Source organism: Poeciliopsis prolifica, unplaced genomic scaffold (assembly GCF_027474105.1).
Source record: "Poeciliopsis prolifica strain line A6 unplaced genomic scaffold, Auburn_PproV2 SCAFFOLD006, whole genome shotgun sequence".
NCBI lineage: Eukaryota > Metazoa > Chordata > Actinopteri > Cyprinodontiformes > Poeciliidae > Poeciliopsis > Poeciliopsis prolifica.
The window spans coordinates 5,400,513-5,424,677 of record NW_026562381.1 but is presented as its reverse complement, the minus strand read 5'-3'; the positions used below and the strand labels follow the sequence as shown (position 1 = coordinate 5,424,677).

Genomic DNA, 24,165 nt, shown 5'->3' with positions numbered 1-24,165 from the left:
CTACTACACCTCAGACCTTCACAGCCCATTTGGGTCAGACTGTTTTAGCGCTTCGCAGTCAGAGGGCACGCTGCTGCCGGTGCCACCGGTGTCCCCTGTGGTCCGGGGCGCCACCGCATATCCGGGGACACACCTTTCTGACCAGACGAACTGTAAAGTCTGCCAACCGTGAGCACCAATGTGCAGACTCCTGTTTTCTTTTCTTCAGTGCTATCAAGCCCTAAAGCCCCTTAAAGCTGATGTTGATTTTTAGGGATATTTATTCTCCTGATGATGCACAATATGCTGCCAGAAGTTGACAGTTACAGTAGCTGTGATTCCACTAGCCATAAAATAGCACAAATTGAAATTATGAAAATAAATTTGCTTGAAGGAAAAACACCAGTTCTGAAAAAAACTCAAGTTTTTTGATGAAATGTTGTTGCTGTTGCTTGAGATGGTTTTTTGGCCGTATCCAAATGGGTGTATTTGGAAAAACTGCAATAGAAAAATTTTTTTGCATCACAAGTCAGGTGACCAACAACCGGATGTTGCTTCTGGCGAAAACGACACAATATGACAGGAAGTGGTATGAGGACGATGGTTAGTTTTGGGGGTTTTTTAGATAACGTGCAGCTCACAACATCCCACAGTTCATAAAAAGTTGTGTGTCATTGGAAAGTGTTGAATCCACAGCTCTTCTGTAAAATCACAATTACAATTTCCCCAAAACATTGCATACATAGCCGCTCCCACGTATTAGGGTCTTGTCACTCCAATGCCTGAATAAGTCAAAAACAATTTTGCATATGTGGTGCCTCCATTAAATAAGGAATGAAATTAAAGTTGTGTCTTAATACGTTTGTCCACACAAGTCATTAAAAATAATGCTGCCCCATCCTACCATTTCCTGTTGTCTTCTTCATGGTCTGCGCCAGTGGAAACATTTAGTTGTGGATCATTGGACCAGTGGTCCAATTTTGATATGGACAAAAAAAAAATCTCATCCCAGTGCCAAATCTTTTATAAAAAAAACTAGAATCCTTTCAAAATGACCATGTTTCCATAAAGCAAATTTATTTTTGAAAATGTCAGGTTATTTTGTGTTCAAAGTCAGAGGTCATGCTTAGTGGAAACATACAATTTGATGTTTAATATGGTCAATAATTGTGCTAAATGTAGCATAGCTGGATTCCAAAAATGTGCAAATACAGAAGTTTCATTTCATTCAATCCATTTTGACTGTGGCAATAAAATCAGTAAGCTTTGATACATTTTTAAATCTTCATAGAAACAGAGAACAAGGTGAACTCTCTGTTCCAGGCAGATTATATTTTCTTTATAGTCCAGGTTTCAAAACATCTTTCATATTTGACCTTTTCCACAGAATATATTTTTAAAAACTGTCTTGACAGCCTTTATTCTGCTAAAAGTTGTGAAATAAAATATATTTGATGGAGAAACAGGGCACCAAAATAGATAGTTGGCTTTGCTTGAATAAATAGATTATTAGCCTTATTAATAGTAAATTAGTTCCTATCGGTATCTTCAGATTGTTTTTTTCTCTAAATTCTTTGGTAATGTATTACCCAGGGGTCAATATAGTTGATTGACCCCTGAGATTTTTAATGTATAGAAAATTATAGATTAATGGACAAACAAAAGATATTTAGATTGTTGACTTAACCATTCAAATATAAAGTAGACAGTTATGATTTCACCTTTTTCAAAAACAGCAAAAAATAAATATTTGTTTAATTTTAACTTCAGTCATCTTAATCTTGTCAACCGTAGATGACGTTTTAGTTCATATTTATAAAAAAATGTCAAAAATCAACAGACGTTCAGAGAACCATGCGAAGGACTTGATGACTTTCTCTATGATGAATCAGAAATATTGTTTTTCTCTTGCCCAGTTTTATTGTTCCTTTTCAACAATGTGAAAAGGAACAATAAAAGCCTCCTGCGCAGCCAACATGAAGGCAGCAAGTGGTTTCTGGATGGTAAATCAACAACAAAAAACTTCTCTTTTCCAGCAGCCATTGTACAGCAGTAAAATAAGCTGATTAAATGTGCTGGAGCGCAGCTTTGGTTGCTAGGCGATGGGCTGTGCTTCACTTGGGTTGCTGCTGATCCGAACCAAATTACAATACAGATATTTTGATAATTGCTCACAAGGGAAAGCGAGTGACAAGGAAACAGAAACCCAGTGATGGCGCTTTGTTTCGGTAAAAAAAGTGTGTTTGTTTGTGTCCTCTGTGCGCCAGCTGAGGATTTACGAGCCAAACAACAAAAGAGAACATTCTCAGGTGCTCCTATTAGCAGTGTTGATTACAAGGTTTTGAAAAATGGACAATTACTGGAAAAATGTGACCTAACAAATTTAAGCACATATGATGCACATATGGGACAGGAGTAAGTACAAAAGGGGGGAAGGGACCAGAGCTTAATGAATGGGTTTTAATGAACAATACTGGAAGGAAAACAATGCAGGTTTGGTTTCTGTAAAACAAAGACTGGAAGGCAATCCACACACATCTAGTAGTTAAAACCTCTGAGTTGAGAAAAATGGGAGAAGATGGGATGGCTTTAGTCTTCAAGGAGGTTCCTGGTATCTGCTGATAGGACTCCCCGCCTACAGGCAGAAAAATAAACTCTGAGTTAGGATGAGAGCAGAAGACTTTCCTCCACAGATAAAAATCCTCCAGGAAAAATGTTTGGGCTAGATAAATCCACTAAAATGATGTATGCAGTGTCAGTGTTTGAACTGGAAATTAAGACAAATGTAATTCGTTTTAATCTGGTGTTTAAAGTGATATCTCAGAAAGACTGCATAGATGTAGATAAATGGAAGTGAAAATGGTGGACATGAATGTTTTGGGTCATATGAACTGGTGATGCAACAGAAACTCCCAATAAATAATAATTATTTAAGAAAATTGATTAATTGTGGGTTATCCATTGAAAGCACCCCATAAAATTCACATTAAACAGCAACAACTTTCAAAATATTCTACATTTTGACACATGACTACAAACTACAATGTATTTTATGGAGATTTTATGAGACAGTCAATTTTTTCCGCATAATTATGTAGAAGTAAAATAATGAGTTATTTTAATTTTTAACTAATATAAATCTGGACAATGTTGCATGCATTATAGTCTCCTGATTCATTTGGCTGCAAACAGATGCACATTTATGCAATTGTACATTTTTGAAAAGGAGAAGTAGAGCCTCCTGCGCAGCCAACATGAAGGCAGCAAGTGGTTTCTGGATGGTAAATCAACAACAAAAAACTTCTCTTTTCCAGCAGCCATTGTACAGCAGTAAAATAAGCTGATTAAATGTGCTGGAGCGCAGCTTTGGTTGCTAGGCGATGGGCTGTGCTTCACTTGGGTTGCTAGGTAATGGGGCTGGGCTCAGGTGAGGTTGCTAGGTAACAGGACAGTGACATAACAATTCTCAACGCCAGAAAACATAATAAAACCAATTAGTTTGGGTGGGTTTTTAAGTACCTGAGCTGGTTTTAGACACAGTAAAAACCCAAATGGAAGAGTAAAAATGTCCAAAATGTGATGTTTGCATAATAGTTCCTCTTTAAGGCTCTTCTCAAGGAGGAAGGGGGTCTGCAAATGAGTATGTGCTTTCAAAGAACATGTCTCGACTGCACCTCTTAACCTTAAAATATATATTAAGCTAAATCTGAGGCTGTTCTTGGAAAAGTGACTCAGTCTAATCCAAACAGCACAGTTACTACTAAAAACAAATCTGTCTGCCTGACAATTCTCAGACACAGTTGAGCTCCATGCATGCCAGACCAGGACTTATTGTGACAGTGGACCTCAAAGATAGCATTGCACAATCTGGCACTGGTAACCAAAACCATCAGGACTCACATAACTGTCACAGTCAGAGTCAGCAAAATTCTTCAGCCTGGTTGGAGTTTTTAAAAATATTCACTTTCAGGAGCCAAAAAAGTGTGATTGCATGTGGAGGACATCTTATGGAAAAGCACCAGAGGGTAATTCAAACATGACCCCAACAAGTTCAGTTTAATATAAAGCAGCAAATGTCTGAAAGGAGCTTCTGTCATGTCCAGACAATGTGAATCTGCGGTTTCCATAAATCATGTCGGAGCTGGTAATGTGTTTTATCGAGGCTGTTTCCTCCGTGTTTCTGTCAGTCGCTGCTCCTCCAGAGAAATTTCCGCCCTCGCTCAGCTCTGCAGGAATCGAAAGGGGGGAAAAACAGTCTGCATCATCTGCTCTCGATCAGAATAATTATCCTAAGAAATGCTATACAGAGTCTGAGCGAGGTGAGGGGAATGAAGCACAGAGGCTCTTGGCGAGCGCCTCCTCCAGTCATTATTAGTCATTTCTTTGCTGTTTTGGAAGTGGATTGGGCAGCGCATCCAGCAGTGCATCCAGCAGTGCATCCAGCAGTGCATCCAGCAGTGCATCCAGCAGACAGACAAGGAAAAAGCACGATGAGACTGTGATGCTAAGAGAAGATCAGCCATCTCTGACGTCTCTGGAAGCCATGAGCATTAGCGTTATGTGTTATGTTATGTTAACATTAGCATTATGTGAGGGACCATTTGCTGGAGACTTTAGATCAAAGTACCCTGCTCCCCTCCCCCCACTCCATTAAAATATGATTCTATTCTCTTTCCTATGAATATTTTATTTTGCTTTGTTATTAAAAATCACTGTATTTCATTGTCCATGTTAAGCTGGACATTGATATATATGTTGGTAACTATTCTGGCTGAGAATGAAATGAATTTAGTAAGGGTTCGGTTACTAAACAGGCACTTAGGTGCAACACGCCTGTAACTCAAAATAACCGAATAAGCTATGTAACTTGGACCGCCCCAAGGAAATAAAAAGAAAAGGTGCAGCAGAGCGTGCTTTAGAACAGGTAGGAGATTGTAACTAAAGCGCGCTCCTGTCCGTTAGTAAATCTAAAAACTCACTTGTCTCTCTCTTCTTTTTGTAGGTGCTTGGGTTCTTTGAACCTGACATATTGTAACTTTAGTTTCAGATTATTTTTAACTTTTTTTCATATTTTCAAAATATAGATTTTATTCTCATATTGTTATGACTTTATTCCTCATTATTTTTGTCTTTATTTAATTTTCTTTTGGATCACTAAAGTATTTTTGCATTAGTTTTTTTATTTCATATGACTTTATTCTCGTATGATTTTATTTGTGTAATTTTATCACTTTATTTTATAATACGCCGTCATAAGGAAGATATGAAGGCTTTTCCCATCGCGGTCAGAAAACTCCTTTGAACATCAAACCCTGCAGGGGGATGAAGTGCTGAGATCCTGTCAGGATTTGTGGAAACTTCCTGCAAGAATTTCTTGGACTTTATTTTTTCCAGCTAAATTGCAAAACAGCTTTTAAGCTGAACCCTCAAATATTTTACAGTGAATAACAGACAAATAAAAAACTGAAACAATTATGTGACTCTGTTATCCATTAAGTTTTCATTTTAAGAGCACTTTGGCAGAAATACAAGTCCACAGGGGACTGGAAGTCACCCTGAGTGAAAAATGATGTTCTGAATTTTTGGTTCAACCCTGAAATTTCAACCAATCTGAAAGATCTGGAACAATTAGACTGGCCTGTGTACAATAGCTGCTGCAAATTCTCCATACACATTGATAGTTGGAAATGATGTGGAAATATGATGCGTTTTAGTTTGTTTTTACATAAAGGTCATTCAAGTTCAGTTTGCTCACTTTTAGAATAACTAAAACATCTGTCAGAATGAACTCACTATTCTGATGGTTGAGTTTATTGATTTGATTTAAATCATCTTTTGAGAACTTGGTTCACACCAGGTTATTCTAATTAGGTCCAGATATGACAAACTACCATCAGTCCAAAGTTAAATGAGGTCATAGGCTGAATTTGTTTTTAATCGAATTCAAACATGACTGCAACTGTTAACCAGAAGTTAAGGAGCAAAGTTGAAGCAACCACAGAAAAAAGGCTAATACTCAATTTATTACTTGAATATTACTCAATGTATTTACAGGTACAACATGCTTTAACTATTTTATAAGCTCAGAAAATGATTCAAATAAGTAAATTAGCTTCAACTTGTGTCTCTGTTAAGATAACATTTAAGCTAGGAAAACATGTTATCGTTTTCTGACCGTTTGTGATAAAAAATAAACTAGTAAAGTAAATATTACATTATGAATACGTCAGCTTCATTGTATTTGTTTCAGTGGTAAATATGACTTATTCCATTTTATCAGTGAACTTCACAGGCTGTAATTGAGAGAAGAAAGATACAACATTGTCTATATAAACTGTTGTGTCAGCTATTCATTTCTTCCTCAAATTCTGGCTTTTTGAAGATGATTTTACTTTAACTCTAAAAAAATCCATGAAACTGCAGCTGAGTTCTGTTTTGTGTCACTTAAGAAAAATTGTTTAGCTTATGAAAAGAATAAAAATCTCTCCCAAAAAATAACAACACTTTAACTGAACAAGATCAGTCCCTGAAATGATATAGAGAAACACTGTATGATCTTCAGGTCACCTGTGTAATGAGCTCCTCATACATCATGTTCGAGTTTCCCGCCTGGGAATCCAGATCTGTCACCGCGTCTGTATCCAATGATGTTACACTGCATACAAAAACGGGTTTTAGATGTGGCTAAAGGGAAACAAATGACTGCATTTTTTCTTAACAGCTTAGTGGATTTATATCCACCCACCTGCCAGGTCTCTCTGCTTCCTCTAGAGGGCGCAGGAGACTCTGTGCTGGACTGCCATCATCTGAGCTCTTCTTCTGTTCCCCAATTTTCTTCTCCAAAGTGCTGAGCTGATGCAGGAGAGTTTGTCTCTCATCCATCAGATAGTCTTTGAATCTGTGGAAGACAAAAAATAAATAAATCCACCAATCTTTGATCACTGACCAGATTAATTGTATTTGCACATACTTTCCAGAAAGTAAAAGGTCAATTTTCTCGAATGCATAGATAACTTTTTTTATTTATTTATTTCCATGTAGATTTGCTTTTGGTGAAACAAGCAGTGATGTGCAGTCAAGGGAGATGAGGCACCTGTAATCCTGATAAGTAAAAATAAGACCATTCAAAAACAGATGCCAGCAATGATGAGACATAAAAGTAACATCACACACAATTTTAAATTTTAATCAGAAAAGTGAGAAATCTGCCAAAAGTAACATTAAAATGTGACCTTATTTAATATTATTTTATATTTTCTTGCTGATATAATTAGTTATGGTTAAAATGTAGCTTCTATATTGAATTTTGGATTTGAACATCCGACTTTGGTGGAGTCTGTGCCTCACCAGTTATGCACGTCACCGTATGTTACTGGAAACAAGTCACTCAATGGAGTACCAGTAAAGTAGGATATTATAAGTCAATTCATAATAAAGCCCAATCCTTCAGATTTTATCTGGAATTTTCTACAAAATTCTAGAAAAATGTTCTGTAAGTTCTGCAAAGTTATATGTACCAGGAAAGTTTTGAGAAGCAAAATTTGAAAGAGCGCTTTTAGTCCCATGAAAGTTCTAGCGTTCTTGTTTTTCTCTAACTTGCAATAAACCAAAGATTGTATCGTGTCACAGAAATTTATGGGAGCTCTTAATATTTATGAAACATGTTTGACAAATTACATGAAAAGCTTTATCTGTGCTTCACATATTCCAATTTTTTAAATGTGCCTTTAAAGCCCAGGAACTTGACTTTGTTTCTCTCCGGCTCCTTCATTGTTGCGGTTTGCCCTCTCCGCTGTCATTAATTTTGTTTACAGGCAGCAGGTTTCTGCTTTTATTAGCCAGGAGAGCGCTGCCCAACTCCCAGCTCAGAGGAATGGATTTATTTTCAGAGGTTTGGGAAAGTTAAGAAGGAACACAGTGAAATTAATAACAATCTGAAGGAAATAGGAGGATTTAGTCAGTAATGTTTCTCTAAATCTGCACATTGTTAGCATGTGTTTTTGCAGCATAATGTGTTGTCAAGACCTTTAGTCTTTAAACAAACTAAACCATGTGTTTGCCCAACAGATGTTTTTTACTTTATATACAAATAATATAACGTGTGAACTGATATTGGAAATAATCATGTTTTAACTGTGTTGCCTTGTTTGTTTTATTCATGTAAACAATCCCACCTTTTCACACAACGCATCCAGTACTTCTGTTGCTGACAGAGCCACTCGAACTGCTCTGCCGTCTCCTGCAACTTACTCAGGCTCCCTTTATTCTCCTGCTGCAGTTCCTTCACCTTTAAAATACATTTTAAATAAATAAATGTGATCATTTTTATTTCCCCCTGATACCAGCATGTGATAAAAACAATAAACTCAGGAAGCAGTGATTATTGCAAACTGCAAATATAGATTAGAATAACGACTTGTCATGCAGAAAAATGAGTGAGAGCGGCAGAGTCTGACATAATCTCCAATTCCCAGGGCTTTTGCAATATTTCCCTCTCTGGATCCCTTGCTAATAAATGATCTCATTAAGTTTTCACTGACTCTGCGGTCTGCTCCGCTGTTCTCCTGGCCATCTGCAGATGTCTCAAAGAAAGTTAATTACATAACCGGATTGTTTGCTGCTTGATGGACTGGTGGAAACCGAGGCCAACACGGGGGCCGGTCTTTGAAGCTCACAGTAAATAAGAAAAACCATAAATCTCTGTGATCCACAAATGTACAGATGCGCTAGAACAAACCCAACACCAGTAAAGTCTGGTAAGTTGACATAAAAAATATATATTTATGTCTGTGGTATAAATTTGAGTCCTAAGCATACAGGTTTCATTATAATTACTTCCTCCATAAAAAAGTCTAAATAAACTGTAAAACTGTTAAAGTTCTGCTAATTACTGATTGTTTCATGTTGAACAACGTGTCCCTATTGTGACATCTGGTGGACAAGAATGGCATTGCAACTCTTTTTTCACAAAAAGTGGTTTTGTTCATACAGTAAACTATTGAATCTCAATGCACTGCAAAAATACAAAATCTTAGTTTAGTTTACTGTTTAGTTTCTAGTGAGAATATTGGTGCACTTGAAGACAAAACTAAATTGCAAGTGACTTTTAAGATACATCAGGTAGTTTTAAGTTAAAAATTTCTTAGTATTAATTTTTAAAAGTATTTGTTCCATTGACAGATCATTTCACTTATGACATGGGGAAAATCTTGTTATAAGTGAAATATTTGACAGTTTTAAGAAATTGTTAACTTTGTCACTTGTAAACTAGTTTAGTCCTATTTCAAGTGTATTAAAATGTCTGCACTAGAAATTATATTAAAAATACTTGGTAGGATTTCATGGTTTTGCGGTGTGTAAAGACTCCTAGTCTTCCTCTAAGAATCATTTCTTCAGATTTTGTTGTCAAAGACAAAGACTTGTTTGGGGGGAAGCTTCACTGTTATTTAGAAAGATGTGCAGAAAGGATCTCACCTCCTCCAGATGAGTTTTACGGAGATCCTTCAGCTCTTCTGTCAGACCGTTGTTGGTTTCCTGCATTTCTTTCAGCTGCACCAGCTTACTGTTCATAGCAACCACAAAACACAGATACGTTTGTTTTTCAGCTGTGGTACCCACGCTTCTTGTTTTCATTTGAATACAAAGAAAAAATAAATTACATTTAACATGCACATGTAAATGTTTTTCTTAGGGCTGGATAATTTGGCTGCAAAACGTATTATAATAAAATTGTCTCATATCAGTCGACATTGATAATTATTTATTTGCTTTTTGTTTGAAATATCTGAAATACTGTGAAACGTATTTGGTGTAACCTCTTCTGATTCATCCAGAGTTTTCATTCCATGCCGTTGGTTTTTTTAGTTTTTAAGCAGGTATGAGGCGCATGTTACTCAACAGGTTATTGACCAGGTATTGCAGCTACAGCCTGTCCTCTGCCAACATCTCCCAGAATGCTGTGCAATTCTTGATCACTGTTCATTGAAATAATTGAATATAATATGAAATGTGTTACTTTTTGATATCGATCACATATATACTGTGACTTATGTAGTTGTTGATTTATTTTCCAAAGTATCAGTATAAGCAAAGAAGCTGCAATCAGAGCAACATGAGGTCGAATTAAAAAAAAAGAAAACAAAAAACCCTGAAGTCGAAATAAAGCCTCAACATCTTGACATCAATCAAGGTTTTTAATTAATGTTTTGTTGTGTTTTTAATCAAATTACTTGTACATTAAATTCTTAACCAGAACTTCGTGGCAGGAGAGATACTGCACCTCAACTTTTCTGGTTAAATAAAATTAAAAAAAAGGCAAAAAAGACAAGTCAGAAACTGCAAAGTGTTACAAACACATTTCTGACAGTGCACCTGTAACACACACAGTCTGGGAATAACACGCTCCAGCTAGGGATTTAAGAATCACAATGCATAATTAAAAGCAAAAATAAATCTAAACATTAAACCTTTTGCAGATGATAGTGTCTCTTTCATCTGTAATCCCAAAAATATCATGCTATTAAAAAAATGTGATACAAACTGCAGGATTTAATTAGACAAAGCAAATGACAGCTATGTTTTCTTACATTTCTTACATTTTATAGTTTGTTTTAATTCATTTGAAAATTAAAGAGTGTTTTGAAGCCTGTCGTTTTTCAGGGTAGCTGATTTACAGCTTGATTCAGTTTCAGTTTTCACTAAACTGATGTTTTTTTTTCTCCAGCTGTTTGATCTTGTTTAGTTAAAACAGCTGGAGAGACACACAGGAATGTGCTGGAATCGAGCTGTAGAATTTCAATATTTGGATGAACAGTAATGAAATGATTGAAGTACTGTAGAATATATAAAAGAGGGCCAAATGTACTTTTCTAAAAACAAAATAGCAGCTTTCTCTATCTTAGCTCTCCTGTAATAAACTCTGGTGTAAAAGTGATTATAAATTAGAACAAAGGTGATTAAGGGTGTTTTCATCATCCCTTAATCCAGAAGACTCGGTTCAACTGGGGACGTTTGAACCAGATGCTGTGGTTCACTTTCACACTGCACTGTCAAACCAACCAAACCCCTTGAAAAACCTGTTCATCTCCTCGCCTGTGGGGGCGCTGCACCAACAACCTCTGAAGGAAACAACACATAAACATCAGAAGGAGACATGAGAATGTCTTCTTTCTTTGTGAAATGTAAATGGAGTAGTGTCAGATTATAGAGACTGTAGGATTTCTCTGTTGTCTTTGGCAGAAGACCACTAGTCATTACTCTCGACTTGGTTGTATTTACACAGAATGCCCTGCGATGTGTCCATTTCCTGCTTTTGGAGAGGTCTCCAGCCTGATTGGTGTTCACACATGAATTTGAACCGCACCAGATTTTACTTCAACATAGAACATAGAGCTCAGTTTTTAGGCGGACCAAAGTTCGCTTTTTTAGTCCTCATCAGAGTTTGGTTGTGCGTTGACACTTCCCCAAACAATCTGGTATTTCTAAACAAAGGAACCAGAGTTTGGTTAAAGCAGACTAAACAAGCCTGGTGTGAATGCACCCTAAGTTTATCTGTGCTTACAATCAAATTTCAGAAGCAAATGGAGCTGAAATGCATCTACCTGCACAACTCTGCATGCAGTCTGTCTGTCAGAGCTGCTCGACGCTGGGCCTCAGCATGCAGCTCCTCCACCAGGCCCTCCAGCTGCACCTCGGAGCTTTGCAGACACACCAACTCTGAGTTGACCTGCTGCAGCAGCTCCACATCCCGACGACTCTCCTCTGCAAGCAATTCCATCCGTTGCTGCAGGACGTCCACCAAGTTCTGCAGGAGACACTGAAGGACATGAGCAACACTCATTCCTGCTGCGTATTCAGCAGATTTAATTCTGATTCAGTGGAGACTGAGATTTGACTAAAATATCATCACAACCAATCAAATAAGTGGCATAAAAGAGCCTTAAAGTCTAACTGAATGGGACAAGCCTCAACCTGATGTAGAGTTTGTTTAGAAGGTTATAGTCACTTGTCAAGGTACAAGGTTCGAAAAGTTTTGTATTCAGTGCAAACTTTGATGCTTGGTAGAATGTTACTGATATTTGAAATAACGAGACCGAAATTGTAAGATCTTACTGCATGAACATTCTAATCTATTGTGATAAAATGAAATAGAAATTTCATAAAATTCAAAGAAAGATTTATGCTTAAACAGTGAGAAATTTTCTTTCAAAGGAACTTTTAATTAACTTTGTAGTTAATTTCATTGAAAAACAGCAGATTTCTTCAGTTTCATCTTTTTTTTGTCATACTTATATGTTTTAGATCATAAGATTATCTTTAATATGAGACACAAATAACCTAATTGAACTCAAAAGGAAGTTTTCAGATGATCTATTCACATATTGAAGAAAAACAGCAACGTGGTTCTTTAATTTCTTACCAGGGATGCCAACAAGTGTGAAGGGGACTAAATATCTCTGCAACCACATGTAGAGTGAATGTTTTTCTCAAAGTTTTTCTTAGTTCATCTAGACTTTTATTGTATCTTGGTCACACGTTTGAGTTTCAATAACAGAAAAGACCTCCCAAACAAACCTAAAAAACAGGGCAATATTCGGTATGAAGTTTTAAAATGAATGCTGTATCATCTAATAATGATTCTCCATCAGGGAGAACTTCATGAGTCCACCTGCTGCTGACGGATCCTGCAGATGAGCCTGTCCTGGTTTATCCTGAGCTCCAGGTTCAGCTGCTCTTGCTGCAGGAGACGAGAGGTCACAGCTTCCAGTTCATTCTGCAGCTTCCTCTCCTTCTCTCTGGACACCAGAAATTCTCTTTCCAGCACTGCTGCAGCCAACGAAAGACAACACCACAGTCAGTTTAACACACTGAAAGGTCGTGCAAGTAAGCAGCTCTATTGTTCTTAAAAAGGAGCTCAAGACAAGACCCGGCAAGTTTGTTTTCAAGGCATTTTACAAAGACACTGACATTTTATGATGATAAAATGAGATGTTGATGTAAATGTGAAAAAATAAGGTGCTTGCCTCACTGTTGCCACATTCTTATTGAGGAAGAGGGATTCCCTGAAAAGTTAGCAATTTCTTTAGACTGATGACTTTTTTTACAATTTGCATTGAATTGAATTTGCCACCATAATTTTTCACCTTGTTTGGATCGGTTAAATGCTAAATGGATTAATTTTAGCTAACTGTTATGGTCCATTTATGTGGCACCATGACGGTGTGAAACAGTGTCAAAGGCAAAACAATGGGTCAATTACATGATATTGGAATAAATGTAACTTCATTTGAATCTTTCTGTATAACAGGATTGAATTAATTATATATTTCTGAATTTAAACTATTTTTTCTCTTGTGAAGTGTGTTGAGAGGACATTTGTTGTGAAATGGCACTAAATGAATCAACTAAATGAAACTGAATTTGACACATAAGTAACTTATTGATTGCTTTCCCAATGTTAAGAATGAAAAAAAAAGTTTTGTCAATGATTTAGATGTAAAAGGGAATTTGAACATGGAGTGATTGAAAGCTATAAAGGGGCTTGAATATTTAAAATCTGATTAAAACTTTTGTGATGGCAATTTACCTACTTCTGTGTTTTGTTTGGATTTAATTGCTGATTTTCTGTGTTTTGTTAATATTTGCTATACTATAGCTATAAAAAGTGGAAATGTTTTATTTTTGTAAAGGTAGACACTTATAAGATTAATAACTCACACACCTAATAGTTTAGAAAAATAAGCACTGCAAAAAACACAAAATATTACCAGATATTTTTGTCCCGTTTCTAGAGTAAATATATTAGTACACTTGAATTCAGACAGAAAAACTTTTTACAGGTAAACATTTCATTTAAAACTGTTTTGTAATTTGTTTTAAAATTCTTAATTTGTGTAATCAGGTTATAGTGTGTTGCAAATTTCGGAAAATGAGATCTGGACCTCAGCGGGGGTTTACTTGGTTTAAATAAAGAAAAGGAAAAACCAGCTTCTCAGCTATATATATGTTTTAAGTAAATAATCTCTTACTATTGATGACAAAGTACAGATTATCTCGCTTTGTCAAAAAAAATGTACAAATGTTTTCCCACCAATATTAAGAAATTATTGAGTTCAAACACTCAATAATTTGCTGCTGAAAGTTACTTGTAAGTTTGTGTGATTTATTTCAAGTGTACTAAGATATTTGCAATAGAAACTCGACCAAAAATACTTGGTAAGATTTTGTATTTTTGCAGTTTACACTTTACATCCAGTAAACTAAGCAGGCAGTTTTCATCTGAAAGTCCCAACCTGCATGACTTACCCCTTTCATGAGCCAGGCGGGTGCATTTGGCGGTCAGGTACTGGATCTGACTGTAGTCCTCGTCCCTCTGGGCTCTGAAAAACCTCTTCATTGCTTGTCTGTCCGTTCCCGACTGCTCCAGATCTAAAACTCTCCCATTCTGATCCTTTCGGGTTGCAAGATGTGGGTGTGCCGCGTGGTAAGGAAGGACATGGTGTGCACATTTCCAGCAGTGTTTAGCTCCCTCACAGCGATGAGCTCAAAGGTAACTCATACATGCAATGGGAGAGTTGCTGCAAACGCTGTGTTTTGTCTCCGTTAATGCTGGAATCATAAGAAAGCCACACCGTCACTTGTTCCAATCTTACAATTATAGATGTGATTTGAAGCTATATGCAAATCTGTGGAGAAACTGTTGCCCCGGGCTGAGAAAGGGCTGAAAGAGTGGGGCAAGTTGTGACTAGCAGCAGGTTTGAAAGCTGCAGCCTCAGGTCAGAGCTTCATATGGGATTGAACAAAAAAAAACTAAACCTATCCTTAAAAAAAGATTAAAAATGTATCATTGTTGTGTAACATTGTAGAAAAACTTGAGATTTGGTTATTTTTTTCACCATTTTAGCAGCAGATGTTTTGCTATATTTCAAGCCCTGATGTAAATATTTCATACCTTACTGCCACTAAAATATGTCTCCGTTACAAAAATTCATGTTATCTGCAGTCGGGGAGAACATTTCTTGGAATGGTTTAACCTTCTGGCACTTACTCACTTCAATACCTGGTCTTTACAATGAGAAAATGTGGAGATTTTGGATTTTTCTGAGAAAACATAGAGAAAATCCTGATCAGTCAATTAATAAATAAGTTCAAAATGAGAGAAATGTTTCATTTTTCTATACTTTTTTGTAGTCTATGGACAAAAAATTCATTTTTATTCAGGATTAATGGTCGTCATTTGACTGAATACTGAATCGCATTGAAAACTATTTTTCTCAGTAATTAAGAGAAACTCATAAATCACAAAGAATAATTGCATCCTCATAGTTAAATTCTCAAAGTGGTTATTTATGTTCATTTTGATGATTTATTGCTTAAGGATAAGAAAAACTTAACATTTAAATTTCCTGAAAAATGTAACATAATATAAAAGCAATAAATTAAACCTGCAATAAAGTAATGCCTCCATGCATAATTATTTAAAGGTGTATTATTTTTTATAAAACATAATTTTGAGGGGAAACAGAAAATATTAATAAAACAAATACTGAAATAATGCATGATTTTAACATAAGAAGATCACATATTACATATACTTTTTACATCCAGGTGTTTAACAGATTATGGACATATTTATAGATTTTTTTTTATTTATTTCAACATTTTAACATAAAACATAAATATTTATTAGAAAACTTATTTATTTGTTTGAATGTGATGCTTTAGGTCCCTACATTTCTTAATTTTCTTTTGTGAAGTTCACAAACTTTGCAATATATTTATCTATATTTATTGATAAAGCTACATAACTGAATCTCTGCATATAGGCTGTGGCATATTCACAGAAAAACTACATTTACCAGCATAAAAAGTTCATTATTTCAATTTACATGAGTAGTTAGGTTTTAGATTTGTAGTCATAATTTAGTTTTGGTTTGATAAAGTTTAACAAATTCATGAAATCACAATAACTTAAAATTTAAAGTGTCTGGAAAGGATTTGACGCTGAATGCCTTGTGTAATTCCTACTTTCTGCAGGCAGAGGAAGACAAAACTCATTCAATGAGAAACTTAACTTCATTACTATTGCTTACGTTTCACTGTCATGTACCTTTTTGGGTGAAATTAATAGGCTTTTTAATATAATTGCCACTTGACTCTTGCAATGTAAAGTTTAATATCACTCATCTAAAGGCTCCAACACACCTGTCTCAAATGTGAATGGGTGCCTCAGCTGCAAAGTATCTGTAGCGATTTAGAAATTATTTTTGATGACAAGCTTTGAAACAATAAGAAATCTAAAATCTATCCCTCTAAACGAAGTAATGAACTTTGGTAAAATATGGCAAGCAGTCTGTGGTTAGAGCATGAAAACTAGGCAGCTATCCAGTTTCTGTGTCTATATCAGTAAACTAATGACTTTTTCCTTTAAGATTCCATTAAAGAATGAGCAAATCAAAATTGTTGATCAGTCTTTTCCTAAATCCTTTCAGAAAATGCTTATAGCCTTCTGTGTCACAAAATGTGATTGAATGTAGCGCATCTGAAATCTTGTGTGATGGAGGGTATATTTAGTCGGATTTTCAGATTTCTTAGTAATAAATGCTGCAAAGTTGGACGCATTATTAGTCATTCAACAGAACGGATGTTCAAAAATGGCATTTATTAAAAATAAAAAAGGAGAAAAGGAAATCACCATGCTGACCGTCGTTCTTTCAACACAAGCGTTGTAGATAAAAAAAAGGAACCAAACGTTGACTCGACAAAATAAATAAATACAATATCCTCTCATCATTATGAGCAACAGAAACAAACAGAGAAACACAGAAACCCATCCCAGAACTTCACACCAGCCTCTGTCACATCAAAGGGCTTTCACAGCAGACTATGAAACAAAATAAACTTGAGAACATTTAACTTATTGAGCTTAAAACTGGAAACACACAGATGTTCACACCTCTGGAGGTCGCCCAGCAGATGGACTTGCATACAACCAAACATTGTTATAGTCACATAAAAGTCAGTAGCAGCTTTTTTTTTTTATTGAATGTTTTTAAGAGAAACTATTAAGATTGTGTGAAGTGAAGCTTTTAATATGACCAATTCCTTTGAAAAAAGCAATACATTTTAATTAGCAGTTCTGAAAATGAAGCCTAAATGTTTTTGGTCAATCATATTTTGATTTCTGTAAAAACTAGTTTTGACTGAAACTGGTTGATTCATCCTGGCCTTCTTCACTGAATGAATCAAAAATCCCAATTTTATGGATCTGTAAATGCATCAGTGAACATTGATGCGCTTTGTTTTTAATTTAGTCAAAAGTTTATCAATGAAAGCTTTTCATTATAAAATAAAAACTTACACATTTGAGGTTTTACAGTACAAAAATTTGAATTGGCAGTTTGGAACAAAAGAAAACAAAAACTGTTATCAGTCAATAAAATCCTGATCAGTGCATTTCTGATAAAAAAAAATTAAGAAAAAAACTATGTAAAACAAACTCATGTTCTCCTTAATTTGATCTGAGAAAAGTGGATTGGTTGCTAAAATTTACTTTAACTCAATGATTAAAGATTTAACCTCAAGGAAAATTTTAACCCTGTTGTTTTAGAACGCAAATAAAACCCCGAAGAGAGAGACAGTGGAACGATGCAGCAACAGTTTTTTATCTACTGACAAGAAGAGACGATCTAAAAACCAATACATTCTCTGCAAGAATAGAGGAATTTGTTATTTTACTTGAGGCTGAAAGAATAGGAATAAAGATATTTTATACTTCTGCAGCACATCCATCTCATATTTTTCAGACAGTATGCATAAAAAAACATTCTGCACAGAATAAGAAACAAAAGCTATAATTTTATTCCCTCAGCCTACTGAGGAAGGCATTGGCCTTAAGAATTAAATGACAGAAGTCCGAATGTTTGGTGAATTTGTGATTATTGGAGGTTGACTTTTAGGGAGTCATCTTTAAAACTTTCAGTCAACATTTTAATATATTTTAATGACAGCCAATTAAAAATTAGACAGTTTTCCTGTGATAGATTTTCTATGTAAAACTAAGAACTTTGACCATTTTTGTTAAATAAATGCATCAATCACCACCATGAAATTTGATGCAGTTATCTTACTTTAAGAAATAAAAAAAAAAACATCAGATGAATGTTAGGAACATACGATTCAATCCACAACCAGAAATTACTTTGAAAACATCAACTATGATGTTTTCAAAATGATTATCGACCAAACTGCAGCACACCTTTTCTCTTTGATGTGTTTTAGGAAACAAAATCTGAATTGACAGATTCGAGCTCAAAGAACAATTAACACTGATATTTATCTTTACAGTTTTTAGATTTTGTGCTGTTTTAACTAGTTCTATATAAATCTCTAAGTCTGATAACTATTTCAGAATTTCTGATCGTTTAGAATTTTTAGAAAGAATAATTAAAATCTGCTGACAGATCTATTATGTTGGCGACCACTAAAATCATTCAGCACATTTTAAATCTATTTAATCTGAACACACTTTATGAAGTGTCAAGTTGGGGTCAGAGGAATTAAAAATTTTATTATTTAACAGAAACTCCTCCATACATTGTCTGACTTTTGTGGTAATTTTGTGATTTTGAGTTGCTACGAAGAACATTGTGTACATTTTTAGAAAAAATTGTATTAAGTCTGAAGCACAATCTGTGATTGTGAGACAAAAAGTCTGGGAATCTGCCAGAGGAAGAGGCATCATCAGGGCTCGACACAAAATGAGGAACGGTAAATAATCGATGCAACTTGAAGATCTAAACCTTCCCCTCAGAGAAAAGCTGTGTTCAGGCTGCAGCTTAACTCCATGTTTAGATCCGAAAGCAGTTTAACAGCCGCAAGCTGCATGCTAGAGCAAAATGTCATAAACCTCAGAGACAACCTTCAGAGTTAAAGCAGTGAATGTGCTGGAGTTTTTATCATGGAAACGAAGCAAATATACTAAATTAACACATATGCTGGTTCATTGATACGATCAAGGAGTCGGATTGCAAAGTTTAAAGACTGTTGGTCTTTCTAACAGTGCTGCTGTCCTGAAGCCAAGCTAGCTGCTGAAAAAGCAAGCCTTTCTTGCTTTCTGGGCATTACAGTGCAGATGTCCCACACAGAGTATAATCAGAGCAAATTGATGCTAAGATGGTAATAAAATCTGATGTCTGGGTGCATGCCAGCCTGCTGTTCTTTCTCCTGGTGCTATTTGCTAATCAAAAAAGGTTTAAATGTCATATGTCGTCATGTTTTAGAGGCAGAATAAATTAATATCTAAAAAGTATGAAATGTAAAATTTCTGTTGACTTTCAAAACATGTGGCAGATTTCAAAAGTAATGAGTGTGTTTGCGAGCATAATGTTCAGCAGGTAGGGAAATGAATTGTTAGTCATTATTTTATCTTTAATGCCATTACTGAATATCTGCTGATTCCTGCATATTGCATTAAAACAATCCTCTGAAATGTTTTTCCATGACAATTAGAAAAAAGAGTATTGTTTTCTTTTTCCTTGGTGTCTGAGCCAAATGAAGGAGAGAACATTTGTGCAGATACAAGCCTGAACCCAAGAGAAAAGGATAAGCAACATATAACTTCTTCAAAAGACGCTGATTATTAATTCCTGCCCTGACAGTCAGGTTCTCACCAAGTGTCGAAGCGTAATGTAGGTCACTTTACATTTACAGAAGATGTCAAAATCTGCGCTATTTTAGCAAAATGTCACCCATTAATACCAATGGCAATACCAATGGCAACTTGCCATGTTGCTCTTTATGACTCAAGCAGTAGGTCAAATAACGACATGAAGAAATCTTGTCGTTATTTGAGAGCAAAATCTAAAAAAAAAATTTTATAAATAAAATCATAGTACAAGTCAGTATTTTCCATCTTCTTGTGTCAGTTCAACATAGAGCAGGTAGTTTAAAAAAAAAGTATTGCACTGGTCTGGTGTAAGTCTATGGATGGGTGGTCATCATATGAATAACAACAACAACCAAACAGTAATACTTTAATAATAATAATAATTGTAATACTAATAAAAACAGTTCAGACTAAGGTCCCCCTTCCCTGCCGCTCTCCTTCATTTGGCCGTTTTACCACTGCTGCCAACTGAAGTCGTCGTTGGAGCCGAAGACCAGGAAGAAGCCCAGGATGGTCCCGAAGATGACTACATTACCTGTTGACACGAGCGCGCACGCCCCCCAGGCGATCTGCAAAAAACCAGCGCATTCACAATTCAGGACATACCAGCAGAGCATCTAAACAGAAGTATCAACAAAAACATTTTAGGGATTTACGATGCAAAATTCACCCTTTGAACATTTTTGTACTTCCAATACTTTAATGTGAGGAGTGCCTACCTGAACTAAATGCAAATTTGACATTTTGGAGAGTTTATGGTTCCATTTGGTTTCCACTGCTTCTATAAACATTTCAAGAACTTAAATGACACCCAGATGGTTTTTGTTTTTGGCAATAAGTTGCTGTTTTTTGGTGTCTGGAAAATGAGCCGTGTAAAAAACCTTCAGAATGTAAGGTCACAAATCAGCAGGTACTGCACAGTTACTCAGAAGCCTCATCAAAGCCCAGTGGGTTACCTTGAAACCCAAGGTGAGCTCCAGCACATTTGGTCAGCTACTTTAACCGCTGTATGGTCTGTACAACCAAGTGATTTGTTGTTGACTTACCATGCAAAAACAACTTGTTGCGTTCATATTGGTTGCGCAGGAGGCTCTACTTCTGCTTTTCTACTTCTGCATGGTTGTATAATTGCATATCTGCTAGGATCCATTTTTATGTGCAAGTGTAAATGTTGAGTTGGGGGCGTGGCCAGCAGCAGCTTATTGGATTTCAAAGTGACAAGATGCCATTTATAGATCCTTCTGAAAGGAACTAGAACTGATTTAATCATTAAAATTAATGAACATGCTTTTATAGCCCATAGACTAATCCTAACCTGTTTAAGAAAGCATAATAGGTCATCTTTAAAATTATGTTGAGAACCATTTTCTTTCCACTTTACTATTTGTACTTTGTATCGCTGTATCAACTAAAATCCTTAAAAAATAGACAGAAGTGAACAGACAAAAATCTCACTGTCAAAGACTTATTTTGTACAAAAAATGTAATGAACATGTTTTGTGTAGCCCATTATCAAATAAGCACAACAGGTCACCTGTAAGGTTTATCTCTGGAAGAAAACCAACATAAAAACATTTAGTAACAACTAAGTCTTCATGACTTACCACTTCAGCTCTAGCAAAAACAATGGGCAGGCCAAAGGCTGAGATGACGATGCCCGTCGTGAGGAAGATGGCCAGCTCTTTGCAGGCGTTGCTGGCAGAGTCTGTGTCATCAACCACCCGCCGCGAGATGCAGTAAGGGATGGGCGAGAGGATGTAGAAGAAGAGGAGGAACAAAGGCCAGTATTTGCTGCATAAAAAAAGGAAGCGGGACAAATGAAGGAGACATAAATACACACGTTGTGGTGATGCAGGTCAGAGATTGAATTACCAGGATTTTGCCCTCATTAGTATATTTTAACTTCCTCTGTTAAGAAATGGAGTGTTGATAAGAGTTTCATCAGTACATGTTTTGTGTAACTATTTCTCAGAATCAGACGTCAAGTTTGGTTTGCTATCCAGATCATGTCGGGACAGCTTGCTGAAAATCCTCAAGTCGGGGTGTGCTGTGGTGGCGCAGGGGGTTAGCACTTCCCACGCTTGGAGGCCCCTGTCTTCGACGCGGACATTGCGGGTTCAACTCCCGGTGCTGGTGACCCTTGCTGCATGTCTTCCCCCTCTCCTCGCCCTCTTTCCTGTCTGCCTTCTATCAAAAATACGACCCACTAGCACCGCAAAAACTCTTCAGAAAAAAAAAAAAAGAAAATCCTCAAGTCCACCCTTCTACTACTGCTAGATGAAAAGAGAAAGGCTTTTTCTTATTATTCTCTAGCAAACAGCAAACAGATTGAATTACTGAGATGTGCGTCTATTTATAATATTGCACAGATCTGCAGTAAATGCTTTATTGCAGGAACATCTTTAAAAATGTGTTCTGTGATCTGTCCTTGGAACTGCAACCTCCAGGGCTTCTGCCCATTTTTCCTGTAAACTCAATTTTCGAGACTTTTTAGTCCTTTATGATCACTTTAAAATATGAAATACCAACATTCATAATTAGTTTGTGGCACATGTTTTCAGAGTGTGCAGATTTTGCATATAGCACAGCAAAAACCAGAATGAAAGAAGAGATGATTAGCAAAAAAGACAAAAGGAAGGGAAGGACTGATAGACAGAAGGAAGGAAATATAAAAGGACAGAAAAAAGGGAAGCAGAACAAGAAAGGATAAAGGTAGAAACAATGGAAAAACAAATATCAGAACAAAGAGAATCAGAAAGGAGAAAGAAATTAAGGAAAGAATGAAGAACACAAGTAAGATATGGAAAAGACAAAAAAGAAACAACGGCAGACAGGATAGAAGAGAGATTGAAAGAATGTACAAAGGAAAGAAAGAAGAAAGACTGAAAACTAATGGAAAAACAAAAGGAGGGACAGAAGCAAAGCGATGAGGAAGAGAGACAGGAAAGAGAAAATGCAATGAGGGAGTGAAGAACAGAGACATGAGAAAGGAAGAATTAAGAGGACACAAAGAAGGAAGAAAGGTAGGATTATAGGAAGGAAACAAAGAAGGCTTTAATGGAGGAAGAATTGCATAAAGGAAGGACAAAACTTTTAGACAATGGAATAGTGAATAGTCTGGACATAAATATATTTGTCCATTCAGACATGGAAAATGTGAAATCAAAATTTTGAGACTAAATGTCCTCTAAATGCATCCGGAGGACATTTCCACAAAAACTATAAAACAATTGCGTGAGAGTTCATCTATTGAACTGATTGATTGACTGTGTGATATCATATTATTACAGATAATTTTTTGTGCGTAAATTTTGTTGCGTATGACTGAAAAAGTTACCTATTGTTACATATTACTTTTCTAATGCATTATTTCTATTATCATTTATATCAAGATATCTTATAGTGATTTTTTGACTTGTGAAATGTATTTAAGTATTTTTTCTAACCACATACAGAAGGAACACTTTAAATATGCAACAATCAAAAGTCTAATTAAGTAAACAGAGTAGGATTGAAGTGTTTTCAGGACTGTTGCTACTTCACTTGGAAATCAAAATCTGGTCACCCTAACAAAATCAATACTTTTCCAGGCTGCGTATGAACCCTGACCCTCGTTAAAGGCTGCACTGGGATCACACATTGATTTCAATGCATCCTAACAGTGTGTGATGGTTGTACTCACTCATATACTGGTAGGGCACATCCAAGCATGAGGAACATGAGGCCGATGGCCCCTCCGAAAGAGAGGCTGATGAGAGCTGTAAGAGAGGCAGAGAATTTCAGACTCAGTTAGCGTCACAGTACCACCACAGAACCGGCTGAGGACCGAGGCTTATCATGTGATGGTCCGGCTGATTTCACGTGGAGCGGCTTGCCTTGCTATTAGGAGCTGCTGGCTAACAACAGCCGTTAATCCGAGCAACGAAATTAGCAACAAGAGCAGCTCAGGGAAAAACACGGGGCTAACAAGAGCGACATTAACTGCGATGTTACACGTTATTTACTATATATTAACAACCATGGAAGCTGAAAAACAGACGCTTAAAAGCACTGCGGGTGATTCAGCTAGATTCAGTGAACGGCGGGACCGTTGCTAATATTCACCCTCTGTTAGCTGGATGGCTGTTTTAAACGCATCACTCTTCTCCTGCGCATTTTAAAGCCGCTTCCATTTAAATAAAAAAGAATCGTCAAGGAAAGCTGGGACGTTTTTTATACCTTTGATCCCGGCCATTTCTCCTGGACAAAAGCTCGACACACTGCCCTGACGGATGACAACAGTACCCCCTCTTCTTCACCTCCCTCTCCTCCCCTCCTCTACGGATGAGGAGTTCCGAATATGGGGCTTTCGCGTGTTACTGTTACAATCGGAATTTTCCATTTTCACATAATTTTATTTTCACTCTAGCGGATCGACCTCTTCATTCGTAAATGTAACTACACTTTTTAAAGAAATATTCAGTCTAACAAGGTCCAGTAGCACACTTAAGTCCACAATTACACATTTGTCTTATGTATCT

At 36.3% G+C, this 24,165-nt stretch overlaps 2 protein-coding genes across 3 annotated transcripts; both read right to left on the bottom strand.

Moving 5' to 3' along the window:
* Positions 1 to 1,034: 1,034 nt before the first annotated feature.
* Positions 1,035 to 14,643, bottom strand: LOC129360767 (apolipoprotein A-I-like). Of its 2 annotated transcripts, none has more exons than XM_055031167.1 (8): positions 14,284 to 14,643; positions 12,647 to 12,801; positions 11,580 to 11,782; positions 9,454 to 9,541; positions 8,154 to 8,266; positions 6,725 to 6,877; positions 6,547 to 6,634; positions 1,035 to 2,614 (listed from the first exon to the last, which is right to left on the bottom strand). In XM_055031167.1, exons 1-8 carry the CDS (start codon positions 14,372 to 14,374, stop codon positions 2,576 to 2,578), a joined length of 930 nt encoding a protein of 309 aa, XP_054887142.1. In that variant the 5' UTR covers positions 14,375 to 14,643; the 3' UTR covers positions 1,035 to 2,575. The 2 variants fall into 2 exon arrangements, with proteins under 2 accessions (XP_054887142.1, XP_054887141.1); XM_055031166.1 differs by having other exon boundaries at positions 12,647 to 12,804; positions 14,284 to 14,642.
* A 1,977-nt stretch (positions 14,644 to 16,620) lies between these two features.
* Positions 16,621 to 23,982, bottom strand: LOC129360717 (leptin receptor overlapping transcript-like 1). Its single transcript, XM_055031096.1, has 4 exons — positions 23,864 to 23,982; positions 23,328 to 23,403; positions 21,250 to 21,436; positions 16,621 to 20,214 (listed from the first exon to the last, which is right to left on the bottom strand). Exons 1-4 carry the CDS (start codon positions 23,877 to 23,879, stop codon positions 20,098 to 20,100), a joined length of 396 nt encoding a protein of 131 aa, XP_054887071.1. The 5' UTR covers positions 23,880 to 23,982; the 3' UTR covers positions 16,621 to 20,097.
* Between the last annotated feature and the right edge of the window lie 183 nt (positions 23,983 to 24,165).